The sequence below is a fragment of the Glycine soja genome, chromosome 5, assembly GCF_004193775.1.
Source record: "Glycine soja cultivar W05 chromosome 5, ASM419377v2, whole genome shotgun sequence".
In the NCBI taxonomy this organism is placed as follows: Eukaryota; Viridiplantae; Streptophyta; class Magnoliopsida; order Fabales; family Fabaceae; genus Glycine; species Glycine soja.
In genome coordinates, this window is record NC_041006.1 from 42,738,403 (window position 1) to 42,750,738 (window position 12,336).

Here is a 12,336-nt window from a genome sequence, read left to right on the forward strand (position 1 = left end):
TCTAATTCAAAAATTATTGTTAGTGGTTCAGACACTTGAACCAAACCTTCATTTGAATGTCTTAAAACACTAAATAATATACAAAATATTTAATTGTTTTTGTCCATAATATTTAACTTATTTCGGATTTTTCTTAAAAAAGAAAACTTCTTTCGGATTTAATTAAACAATCTACTAAAACAGAAACTCAAAATTTTTAGTTGAAGTTAAAACAAGTTACACTGTGATTTGCGAGTTTAATAATTTTGCCTTATATTTTTTGTCAAATGAATTTAATTAGAATGCAATAATAGTGATTTATAATGTTTTTCAATAACATATTATTATGTCCAGTAAGTTTTTAACTTTTATAAGAATTATTTTAAAAGTATAGTTAAGACCATTTTTAATTAACTGATCATATAAAATAATTAACGTTTAACAATGCATAAAAAATAAATTCTAAGAATGTATCCGATAAATTTTTGCTATATATACATTTTTTAAGGGTTTAATTTCTTTGTACTCTCAGTAATAAAAAATTTATATTGTAAATTACTCAGAAATCATGTTATGTATTTTCAGATAGTTACCGTTAAAAAATCAATAAATTTATCATACAGATCATAATAAATAAACCCTAAAAATGATAATATAGAAATACTTTTTTCCGTTTATTAAAAAATTAAAGATAATGTTATCATTATTTTTTAATTATATCTTAATCTCTATCTAATTGTTAACTATTATACACACTTGTTATAAATAAAAGAACACACCCCATTTGGAACAATAATTCTATTTTTGCCACGAAGAAGAAATGAATATTCATATTGGGAAAAAGAAAAAGAAACGAATAAAGCTCAGACAATTTTATTTTATTATTATTCTTTTTTCACATAAAGCAGAGACAGCATCTTAATTATAGTTCTATTGATACACATATTCACATAGGAGAATCCAGAGTCGTCGGAAAGTTCCATCTGAGAGACAAGGTGATGGAGACACTTCAACAGCCATCATACATAGTTCTTCCATCTGTAACATCTAAAATATTTTGATGATGCATGGAAGAAAAATCAGATATCAAGAGGGATCAATTAAAAACTTGTCCTGCACTGCATATGGATGCTTCTCTGATAACCAAACCCTGTATTCTACCTCAGATTGTACATAAGATAAATCAAGAAGATGTTCCCTTAAAGATAAGAAAATTAAGGGTCTCCAGAGCAAAATAGATGAAAGTCCCTGATGAATGGGTGAAATAGCACCCAAAATTGGATCCCACCACACATTGCCACCCATTCCCATACACACTATCAAATTCCTGAAAAACCAAACACAACCACCACATAATCAATAGAAAATAACACATGCACCTCAAAAGAACTAACATTAGTCAAATTACCGTCATAGGAGAAATTATTACATAGTTTCAAATTACTAGGTGTCTATGATATTAATTAATTTTCAAATCCCATGTAATAAAAAATTAATAATGTTAAAGTATGTATCATGCAGATAATGGTTGAGACTTAAAGTCTTGAATTATGTAAATTTTCTCCAAAACCACACCCCAATTTAGAAAAAGAAAGAAAAAGATATAGTAAAAGTGAGGGACCTTCTTGATATGGGCAGCAATAGAGATGCAATCATAAACATCGTAGAGATCAAGAGCCTGAGAAGCAGAGGCCATGGCATGGATCTGCATCTTGGGTGACATGTCTGTTTCTTTCACCATAGCTTTTCCTTCCAACATCCTTTTGTTGTTCTGTGTTACAAGGTTTTTGCAGTGAATAATAATCTCTTATCTAAGGTTGAGATTGTGGCACCAAAGAAGCCCCTCTACTCCAGTTCCAAGTTCCAAACCCAGCGTTGGTTCCAACAATGATGATGCATTGGTGATTGAGTGATCTTATTATTGATGGGGTGGCACTACTTTAAGAGATACACGTAATCTGACCTTTATGTTCAGCTATCTTCTCTCTCTCTCTCTCTCTAATCTCTTTTTCTCCCACTCCATTCAATCATCAACAAATTACAAACCATTGTGATTGCATTTCTTATCTCTGTTCTTCAACTTGCAACTGTTTATTTTAATTCACTTATTTTATTACAATCTATTTGGTAAGAAATGTGGAAAAGTGAAAGTCGTTACTTCGATGTTAACGCGAAAATTTGACGCAATTTTTCTTCTAAAAACTGACGCAAAATCAAATAGGAGTATGTTATAAATTGTTTTTGTAAAATTAGTAAACGAATTTCCTCAAAAAAAATTAATAGATGAATAGTTATTTTGGTAAATAACAGTTTCTTGAGCAAAATCATTTTTCAAGCATAAATTATTAAAAACGATTTTTATAATGGTTAAAGAACCAATAAATAAAATTTATAAAAATAAATAACTTTTTATTATAAATCACAGTATTTGATATATAGATCATATTTAATGTTGTATTATTTATTAAAAAATAATTTTAATTCTTTCATTCTTATTTACTATAATGGTTAGTAAAAGTATATTAAAAATATGTATTTTAAGAAATTATATGAAATTTGTATAGGAAATAATAAACATATTTTTTAATGATGCATTGAAGATTTCTGTATTGAAAATGTCAAAATGGTTCGCGTCGCGGGGTTACGTATTTGTCCTTCTTATTCCTACGCGTAAAAATAAAATTTAGTCACATGCTCGTATGCGTTTCCGTAATATTTTATCATTAAAAATGTGGGGAATACTACCAATGGTTAAGTTAAGGATAAGATTGCAGTGAAAAAAAAAAGCAGAGGATAAGATAAAAATAATAACTAATAATATTAAATTTATCAATAATTAACATTATCTTTAAAATTATTGAACTTTTATTTCCTTGTTTTACTCATTTATTTATATAATATATATTTACTTAAAGGCATTTATATAAAAAAAAACTAATATAATAGTAATTAATTTTCAATACTCTTTTATAAAAATGTGCATCGAAATTTGTGCAAATGGAATCTAAACACGCTGGAAAGGGTGAGAACTTAGAAGATAATATCATAGAATATCCGCACCCCGGATTGGTTTGGTGCAGAATGCAGATTAGCTTAAATCCATGGATTATCTCGAATCCCAATCGTAATCCTTGCTTGTGCCTGATGTAATTCGCATTAATTCAATTCCTTTTGTCAATCTCAAGATATAATATACGCCGTGCAAGAGCACGTGGCATCTCTCTTTCTCATGTAATGGGATGCATAAATTAAGGTCATTGTTTCGTGCAGCATTTTTTTTTGTTTGCATCCAGTAAATTTTTATAAATTTTAAAAGTATCCTTTGCTAATAAATATACGGATTTGGAATCCGTATGAATCATATGGGATTCATATTTATTGTCGATCCATAAAAATATTATTGGATTCGTAATATGAATTGAGAATTTTTATAAATCATATGAATTAAGAATTTTTATGTTTATTAGCAGAGTACTCTTGAAATTTACAAGGTACACAAAGCAATTTCTGGAAATTAAATTGTGCTTTGCCTCCTTCATGTATAGGTCCTATTTTATATATATATATATATATATATATATATATATATATATATATATATATATATATATAAATAGCCCATTCCAAGTGTCTGGTGAAAATTACAGAATTTGACCAAAAAGATAAATAAAATCTAATTAAGAATTATTTTTATCAAAAATCAAACTCAGATAAAACAATTCAACTTTGACTTTCAGAAAATTAGACTAAGAAATGAAATTGTGTTGTGACTTATGTATGTATGGGTCCAATTCCCTTTTTTTTTGTTTTTTTTATAGATCTAAATAGTCCATTCCAAGTGTTTGTGGTTACTAAAAAAAACCTTAACCTTTCAGTTTATTAAAAAAAATAAATTCTAACTAATTTGAAACTTGATGAAAAGATAAATAAAATCTCATTAATAATTATTTTCTCTAAGGGTCAAATTCGTACAAAACAATTTAACATTATAAAATTTTCTTGCCAAATTTTGGTTCTAATATGGAACAACGGAGACATGCTTTTAGCATGTCACGCTGATAAAAATTTCTTTAATTCAATGCAATGATTTTGGTTTACACATATTTCACGATGCTATATTGTGATTATGACTATATTGGCCAAAAACACGTGTGACTACTGCGTAATATTGGGCCAAAAACAAAAAACGAGTAGCTTACGGCGTAATAACCATTCAATTGTTTGACCAATAAAACTCCATACCTTTGTTTCTTTTTTGGTGCTACAAGGGGCTAAAAGCCCAAAACTAGAACCCACCAAAAAAAAAAATAGAAGAGACATCAGTCAACATATTACATACACAAGTGCTTGGGGCACCTAACATTTTTGCTGGGACACCCAACAGTTTCTGAAAATGTCAAAAATATCTTTATGAGTATTTTTGGTTACAAATAGGAGATTTGGTTTTTCATTTCTGCATTACCTTCTTTTTTGCAAAATTTCACACCCTTAGCTTAAGTTGTTTTCGTTAGCTTTGCATTTTTTTGTCTCTGGTGGTGTACTTGCGTTGTTCAAGAGACATGATGAAGTTGAAAGATTATTTTTAGTTACAAATAGGTGGTGTACTTCCGTATGTTTTTAATTTTTTTAAAAAATTAAATCTGCATGGATTAATAATTAAATCTTAAATTTTAAATTTTGGTTTCAATGTTTTTTATAATTACCAAATTTAATATATTTTTAAATTTGATTTGAATCATTATCTTAAACTAACAATCTTATCGTATTTTAAATTTTGGTTTCAATATTTTTAATAACTATCAAATCAAATATATTTTTAAATTTAATTTCAATCATTATCTTAAACTAATAATCTTATTATATTTTAAATTTTGATTTTCATATTTCTTATAACTATCAAATTTAATATGTTTTTAAATTTAATTTCAATCATTATCTTAAGTTAACAATCTTATCACATTTTAAATTTAAAATTTTGATTTCAGTATTTTTTATAACTATCAAGTCAAATATATTTTTAAATTTGATTTCAATTATTATCTTAAACTAACAATCTTATCTTATTTTAAATTTTAAATCTTGGTTTCAATATTTTTTATAACTACCAAATTTAGTATATTTTTAAATTTGATTTCAATCATTATCTTAAACTAACAAACTTATCATATTTTAAATTTTAAAATTTATTTTCAATATTTTTTATAACTAACAAATCAAATATATTTTTAATTTTGATTTTAATCATTATCTTAACGTATAAATCATAAAAAATTATAAATAATATATTTTTTATAAATAAAATCAATACTTAACATATAAATAAAAAAAAAATTATAAAATTTCACTGACATTACAAAATAATGTTACACTACGAAACAATTTAAGTAATAATTGACAAATCAAAATTAAAAAAAAAACAAATTTAGAAGAAGAAAAATTAAAAAAAAATTATTTAAAAAAAAAAAACCATGAGTATTATGGATTGACAATCCATATAAACCATACAGATTGATGATTCGTATGAGTTTTTTTTTTTCCAGAAAAATGTCATTTTTTATTAGAGGAAGAAGAAGAACCACAACGGCATAGGAAATGAAGGAAGAAAAAAGAAAGAAGAAAAACCACCCAGTCGCGGTCACGCGAGAAGTGGTGGAAGAAGAAGAAGAATCACAAGAGGAAGAAGAACAATCACAATCACGATAATAACTGCAACGAGAAAGAACCACGAACCACCAAGAGAATGAAGGAGATCACGAGAACAATGAAGAAGAACACGACATACGTGAAGGAAAACAAAGAAAACAAAGAAGCAAAAGGAGAATGAAGGAGACTACCATGAAGAGGAAGAAGCGCAAAAAAAAAAAAAAGAAACACCACGGTGAAATAGTATGGACGCACCCTGTGACCGTATTTATATTAATAAAATGAAGGATATTTTAACCCTTTTACCTAAGATGTTAGGTGTTCCAACAAAACTTTTGAGTGCCCAAAGTAACACCCTGTTACATATGAAAAACATGGACACCATCGTGCCGCTCCATTCCACGCTTAGCAAACAACTCAGCAACCTGATTCACCTCATGAAGGATATGGTTGCAGCTGAGGAGATGAATATCCTTAGCCATATCAGCAACATGATTGCTGAGAGAATAGCAAACACACATCATTATATAAATCTTAAGAAAGCAAATTGGATATTAGATTGCATTGGAGATAAGTTAAAATTTAGGGTTTAGGGGGAGGGTCAACAAATCATTTATTAGAAATGTCTAACGACACTTACACAAGCACGCAAAATGATGACGTGTATATATTACAACAGTGCACAAAACATCAACAATGATAGGATAAGTACACACGCCAAAAACAAACTAACAAAATAATAATCCTGCACTTACAAATCCCAAAATTTTATAAGCATAAAACACATTTTCTTATAATTAACTTTTAAAGTTGTAGCCTTTGTCACTACAATTTTTTTTCTTCAAAAAAACAATGTTAAAAACACATTATTTTAAACACACATTCCACTATTTGTTGGATTTTTTTTAAATTACAAAAATTTAACAAACATGCTAGTGAGAAGTGAAACATATCAAAATTTATTATTTTTAATAAATTTTAATCAATAATAAATAATGTTAAAAAGGCATGCTACTAGCATTTCCGTTAGAAAAAACTGAAAACAAATTATTCTTTGATAGTAGCTAGTTTTTATTGTTCCAAAGATAGTGTGATGAACAACATGATTAATTTTAATTTGATGTATCTTTATAGCATAATTAATACTCATCGTAAAAAAAAAAAAAAAGCTAACATAGATACTAAATTCATTAAGGTTCTTGATGGACAGCGAAATTGATTATTAACATTTGTAATCTTAAGTCTTTATAAATGTTTAATTTGTCTTTTATACAAACACTTTGTAAAGGTAAAAATTAAAAGAAGGATTGAATTATGATTTACAAACTTTCACAGTAATTTTCGTAAAAAAGCTATCATCTTAATAGCAAATGTAAGACAAACACTCTAACAAATAATAAAAAAGTAAGATATATTTTTCTTAAAACATAAATCACAATCAAAAAGTAAGATAAACAAATAAAAATAAGAGACCAAGCATAGATGTTTTATATTGGATGGTTTCTACCATTTACCCTACATCTAGATATTGACAATCAAGTAAACTTTTACTATCTTTTACAAAGATGCAAGTTTAGTTTTACAAGCTACTTTTAACTTATTTCTAAATAATTTTTACGCTAAGATTTCTGTTGTGACATTTAATGTAATATTTAATGTTTGTCACCAATTAATCACTGAGACTAATAAAATATTATTCTTTTTTTAGCAGTACTCAAAATTTGTCTCCAAAGATCACATCATTGTTTGTTAAAAAAAGAACATTATCTTGTATTTTTGTGCATCTTTTTATGTAGCAGGTGGACTTTATTGTGTGTCTTTTCTCTCTCTTTTTTTGTCATTTGAGAGATTTTATGAAAAATATTCAAATATTTATTGCAAGAGGATCAAACAAACAAAATATTCACTTGATCTTAAATGCTTATAAATTTAAAGTGTGTCAAATAAGTCTCAAGGGATTGAAGAATATCACACTAGAAAATAAAAACAATAAGGAAGTTGAAAGTTCATGTGGTGCAATGACTATATAATTGTTTTTTTTCTATGTTTAAATATCTTTTTGGTATCTATAAAATATTGGTTCTATGTTTAAATATCTTTTTGGTTCTATGCGTTCCGTTAATCACAATATTAACTAACAAAAATTTAGTAGCGACAGAAAATAAAATCACACACAAAAATATGAAATACTAAATTTGAAAAAAAAAATTAGGTACCAAAATCAAATCAATCTATTTTACAAGTACTAAAAATTATTCAAGCCTTTGGTTTATTTATTATTTAATTATTTTTTATCAATTTAATATCTATTAAAATTAATATTTTCAAATTAAAATTAAATCAAATCAATATTTAATTTAACTAATAGTTTTTCAAATTGCATCTATTTGTGATTAATTATAAATATTTTACTAATTAAAGAAATTAAAACAAGTTCCAATGCTTTTTTTGTATTGAGGAGGACAAAAGCTCGAATTTTTTAAAAAAAGTGCAAAATAAGAATTTCACATGGAGATCATCCATCCTAATGTGCAATCAAAACGTTCAATTTCCAAGTTTCACAACTAAGATTTAAAAAAAGTAAAACCTTGGTGTAAAAAAAAAAATACGTTCACTAACTTAACCTCCCGAGTAATTTGGCTAGGTTATTTGATAGCGCAGGTTAGGAAGGGCGCACCCTCAGCACGTGCTAGAGACATCACCGAGTCACCCAAAACCCTAGTTCACAATTCTCCTCTTTATAAGCACTCTGTATGTACCTAACCAACATGTGATTGCCGGTTGTTGAGGCTAGGGTTTCCGTTTTCCTCTGCGATCCAATTTCCTTCGCTGCTTTCAGTATTCTCTTGTTTGTGATTGCCGATTATTGATTAGAAGGAATGGGACTGTGACGATTTCTGTGATTAGGTCTCGTTCGTCGTAATTGGCCTAACCGGCCTTGCCGACCATCCTGCTATATCACCACCCATATTCTGAGTCCCTTTTTCCCTCTTCAATAATTTGTTCTACGTTGTTAGTATTAGTTTTCTATGATTCTTACTTTTTCGATCGGCCTATGATTAAATCATAAATAATAGACAAGCATATGTCTGAACTATTTCGTGTGGAACAATCTAATCTTCTCTATGAGGCCAACTATTTATCTGTTTTCATAAGATTGTTCGTTTAGGTCTAGTCTTCCAAGGAAATGTTTTTCTTTTATGATTGGAGTGTTTGATTTTTTTTTTAATCTTCTGTTCATTCTTTTGCCAATGACGAGAGAACTGGTAAATGTGTAATGTATGATTTTTTTATGATTACAGACCCTACTGCCTTCCTTCTGAGGCCTTGCCTTTAACGGTTTTGATTTTCTTTTTTTTGCTGTATTTCTTTTTGAGATGTTTGTGAGTTCGTGTAGTTTGAGTATTTTTTTAAATCTATTATTTTGGTCCCTTGACCGGTTTAATTGTAGAAGGGTTATATGATGATTAGAAGCATAGTTCAGATGATTTATCTGTGATTAATTCTGTTGTTAGTCTTTCGCTCCTATCTGATGACCCCTTCACATAACTTTTCTTATTTGTTGACTGTTAAATTACCCGTTCTGCCAATTAGTTTTTGGAGTATTCGTCATCCCCCTTTAGCAATGCCTCTGATTGCTCTAGGCTAGGGATGAATGTGTCCCTCACATATAATGCTTCCTTCCGATTCACCTTGTCAGCTTTGTTTTTTTTAATGTTTTGCTGATCATTGTAGGATGGAATATCTTTATGTTTGAGTTCGTATGGTCAATGAATGCTATTTTTTTACTGATGATTAGTTCGCATGCATTATTATTTCCTCAGGTAATACATTGGTTGTTGTCTGTGATGATATCTTTTAAGGCTGTTTCTCAAAACATTCGCAGTGGCCGCCTAAGAGCTTTCGCCTTCGCCAGGCTTGAGAGCTAGTGCTGCTTTTATCCTTCCTTGGATGTCTGAGACGTTATACCTTAAATTATGTTTATTGTTGGTGTTTTTTTTTCTTTGTTGTTTCTTAACTACATTTGGGTTGATGATTAATTCATGACTCAATGAAATATGTTAATTTAGTTTAGAATGTTCATTTAGTCGATGATGACAATCACAAAGGCTTGTTTCTCTAAACATTCGCAGTGGCCGCCTAAGAGCTTTCGCCTTCGCCAGGCTTGAGAGCTTGTGCTGTTATTATCCTTCCTTGGATGTCTGAGATTCTGTAGCTTTGATGCATATTTGATTTGATTCGATTGGCTTTGTTTTATGATTTTTTTGCATTGTTTCATTTTTATGAAATTGATTTGTCCTCAATAGTTATGAAATTTTTGCCCGTCCTTCAACAACTCGATGATGATAAATTCAAAGGCTTGTTTCTCTAAACATTCGCAGTGGCCGGCCAAGAGCTTTCGCCTTCGCCAGGCTTGAGAGCTAATGCTGCTATTATCCTTCCTTGGATGTCTGAGAGTTGGTTCATTGTGCTGTGAATTGATTATTTTGTTTTGTATTTCATTTAATTTTTATAAGTTTTGTATACAAGTTTTTCTCACCAATTTTTTATTTTGGCATTTTGTCACATTGATCCACGCCAATGATGATAAATCCAAAGGCTTGTTTCTCAAAACATTCGCAGTGGCCGCCTAAGAGCTTTCGCCTTCGCCAGGCTTGAGAGCTTGTGCTGCTTTTATCCTTCCTTGGATGTCTGAGGTCATTATATTATTTCTTTGTTGACCATTTTCGTCTGTGGTTGATTGATGCTGTAAGTTAGTAGTTTTTTTTCTTTAGTATGATTTAGTTAAACATGGTTAAATGAAAGAGATGTTGTTATCACCCACATCTTTTGTATGTAAATTATTAAACTATGTAGAAACTGTATGATGAGTGATACAATTCCTCTCATTAAGCCGAAGCATTGAATAATCGTGGATCTATTGAAAATATTGAAGTTCTGGGTACCGAAGCTGCGAGGTTATACACTCAGACCTGGGATCGTTGAATGAGTCTGTTTCCTCATTACTTCCTTATTCGAGTTCGCGTCCCTTGAACTTGGAAATTATTAACTATTTTTTTGGTTCCTTGTGACAAAAATATGGCTGTGGAGAGGAAGAGAAGTCAGAAGAGAATTCATGCATCCAGGCTAAAAAACATCCATGCCAAAAAACGGTTAAAATTTAGTAGTTTCGCCAAGTGATTTTCTGACAGTTGTGTATTTTATGCCATCGTTTAACCGTGTGTATTCTATCAGTTATGGTTGTAAGTTTAAACGAAGATTATGTCAACTTGTAAGCTGTTTTTTGAGAAAACACTATGTATTGCTCATAAGAAATAGAAGAATGAATTGCATTACAGAATGGTAGTAAACTTGAGTTTGTATTTTTTAAAGCAATGCGTAGCATATGACGAAGTGTTTTTCGTTAGATTTACTATTTTAAAAAAATTAAGGTTTAAATAACTTGTTTGAGTACTTGTAATTTACTGTTATTATTTTTGTAAAAATATTATTTTAATTCTTATAGCACATTTTTGCAAGGACTAATAAAGTGTATTTAAGTTAAAAATTAATTAAAAAGTTTTTTTTGTAACAAAAATCCTTATCTATTTTGTTGGCAAACCATTGATGTTCATATCAAGTTAAGAACACTCGACACTTACAGACAACTTCGGAATTTCATAAAAAAAGTTCTTGCAATAACACCAAATGTAGACAATCAACAAAACATATCCAACTTGTTCTTGCTTTCTTGGGGAAGAATAAAAAAGAAGATTGTTGGAAGGCATAAACAATCGTCGAACTTTAGAGGACATAATCCCAAATAAAACAAGTCACGTGATATCAAGACTTTTTTTCTCTTCTGGGTCACTAATCCATTCACTACACTCACTCTAACAGTGAGTAAGGAAGGCGTTCAATTGATTTGGCATTCTTATCAGAATTCGTATTTGGACATGTCTTGCATTGAGCCAAAACCAAACAAGATCTATTAAGAATCGTATGCGACTTTGGGTTCCTCTGTTTTTGGTTTTGGACGAGATTTGTTGCCAGTGACATTTGTGAACGTGAATACGAAGATGGTGGTGGGGGAGGTCATGAGACTTGGGACGGTAGAGAGGAAATTTTGGACGTTAGTGAAGTTAGTTCTGAGATGGGAGCGCGATGGCGAGATCAGATCTGTGACGATGGGTTAGATACACCAAAGTTCCTTTGTGATGAGGTCTCAGAAACTCCATGCAGCGTTGCTTTCGGATTAGAGTTGGGGTGGCTTGATTCGATCGACGAGTTTGGTTTGTCCGAGAAAAACAAACTTTGGTTTTAGGTATTGGGGTACATTCACCCTCCTGGCGGTCATTTCTAGGCAGTGTTGTTGGGTACTGTTGGTGGTTGTGGATAGGGGTGGGTTAGTTTGGATCGATTTTAATTAAATTTAAAATCTAACTCAATCAAATTTAATGAGTTTGGTTTGGTTTATATTTTATAATTTTTTTTTAAATTTAATCCAATCCAATTTATTTTTGAACGATTTGATTTGGTTTAGATTAATGAATTATCTATTTTTTTTTCTTTTTCTTAGAATTACTATTTAATATCATAATTCATTTAAATATCTAACACAATTAATACAATATTATCATACGTCTGTAAAATTAATTCATTTAATATTATCAACATGATATTCTAAAATAGACTAATACAAATTAAAATAAAATACTCTGAATCATAATTATT

General features: G+C 29.4%; 1 protein-coding gene and 8 non-coding genes across 9 annotated transcripts; 8 read left to right on the forward strand and 1 right to left on the reverse strand.

Moving 5' to 3' along the window:
- Positions 1–827: 827 nt before the first annotated feature.
- On the reverse strand, positions 828–2,043 carry LOC114413581 (dynein light chain 1, cytoplasmic-like). Its single transcript, XM_028378048.1, has 2 exons — positions 1,601–2,043; positions 828–1,306 (listed from the first exon to the last, which is right to left on the reverse strand). The coding sequence occupies exons 1-2, from the start codon at positions 1,736–1,738 to the stop codon at positions 1,163–1,165; spliced, it is 282 nt and encodes a 93-aa protein (XP_028233849.1). The 5' UTR covers positions 1,739–2,043; the 3' UTR covers positions 828–1,162.
- A 6,461-nt stretch (positions 2,044–8,504) lies between these two features.
- Positions 8,505–8,602, forward strand: LOC114413884. The gene has a single exon (XR_003667026.1). It is a non-coding gene; the product is annotated as a small nucleolar RNA Z43 (small nucleolar RNA).
- Positions 8,603–8,868: 266 nt separating this feature from the next.
- On the forward strand, positions 8,869–8,949 carry LOC114413890. Its single transcript, XR_003667032.1, has one exon. It is a non-coding gene; the product is annotated as a small nucleolar RNA U83 (small nucleolar RNA).
- Positions 8,950–9,073: 124 nt separating this feature from the next.
- On the forward strand, positions 9,074–9,163 carry LOC114413880. Its single transcript, XR_003667022.1, has one exon. It is a non-coding gene; the product is annotated as a small nucleolar RNA snR60/Z15/Z230/Z193/J17 (small nucleolar RNA).
- Positions 9,164–9,257: 94 nt separating this feature from the next.
- On the forward strand, positions 9,258–9,369 carry LOC114413891. The gene has a single exon (XR_003667033.1). It is a non-coding gene; the product is annotated as a small nucleolar RNA snoR99 (small nucleolar RNA).
- Positions 9,370–9,462: 93 nt separating this feature from the next.
- On the forward strand, positions 9,463–9,585 carry LOC114413846. Its single transcript, XR_003666992.1, has one exon. It is a non-coding gene; the product is annotated as a small nucleolar RNA SNORD14 (small nucleolar RNA).
- A 123-nt stretch (positions 9,586–9,708) lies between these two features.
- On the forward strand, positions 9,709–9,832 carry LOC114413934. The gene has a single exon (XR_003667073.1). It is a non-coding gene; the product is annotated as a small nucleolar RNA SNORD14 (small nucleolar RNA).
- Positions 9,833–9,957: 125 nt separating this feature from the next.
- On the forward strand, positions 9,958–10,081 carry LOC114413923. Its single transcript, XR_003667062.1, has one exon. It is a non-coding gene; the product is annotated as a small nucleolar RNA SNORD14 (small nucleolar RNA).
- A 117-nt stretch (positions 10,082–10,198) lies between these two features.
- Positions 10,199–10,322, forward strand: LOC114413946. The gene has a single exon (XR_003667084.1). It is a non-coding gene; the product is annotated as a small nucleolar RNA SNORD14 (small nucleolar RNA).
- Positions 10,323–12,336: the final 2,014 nt, after the last annotated feature.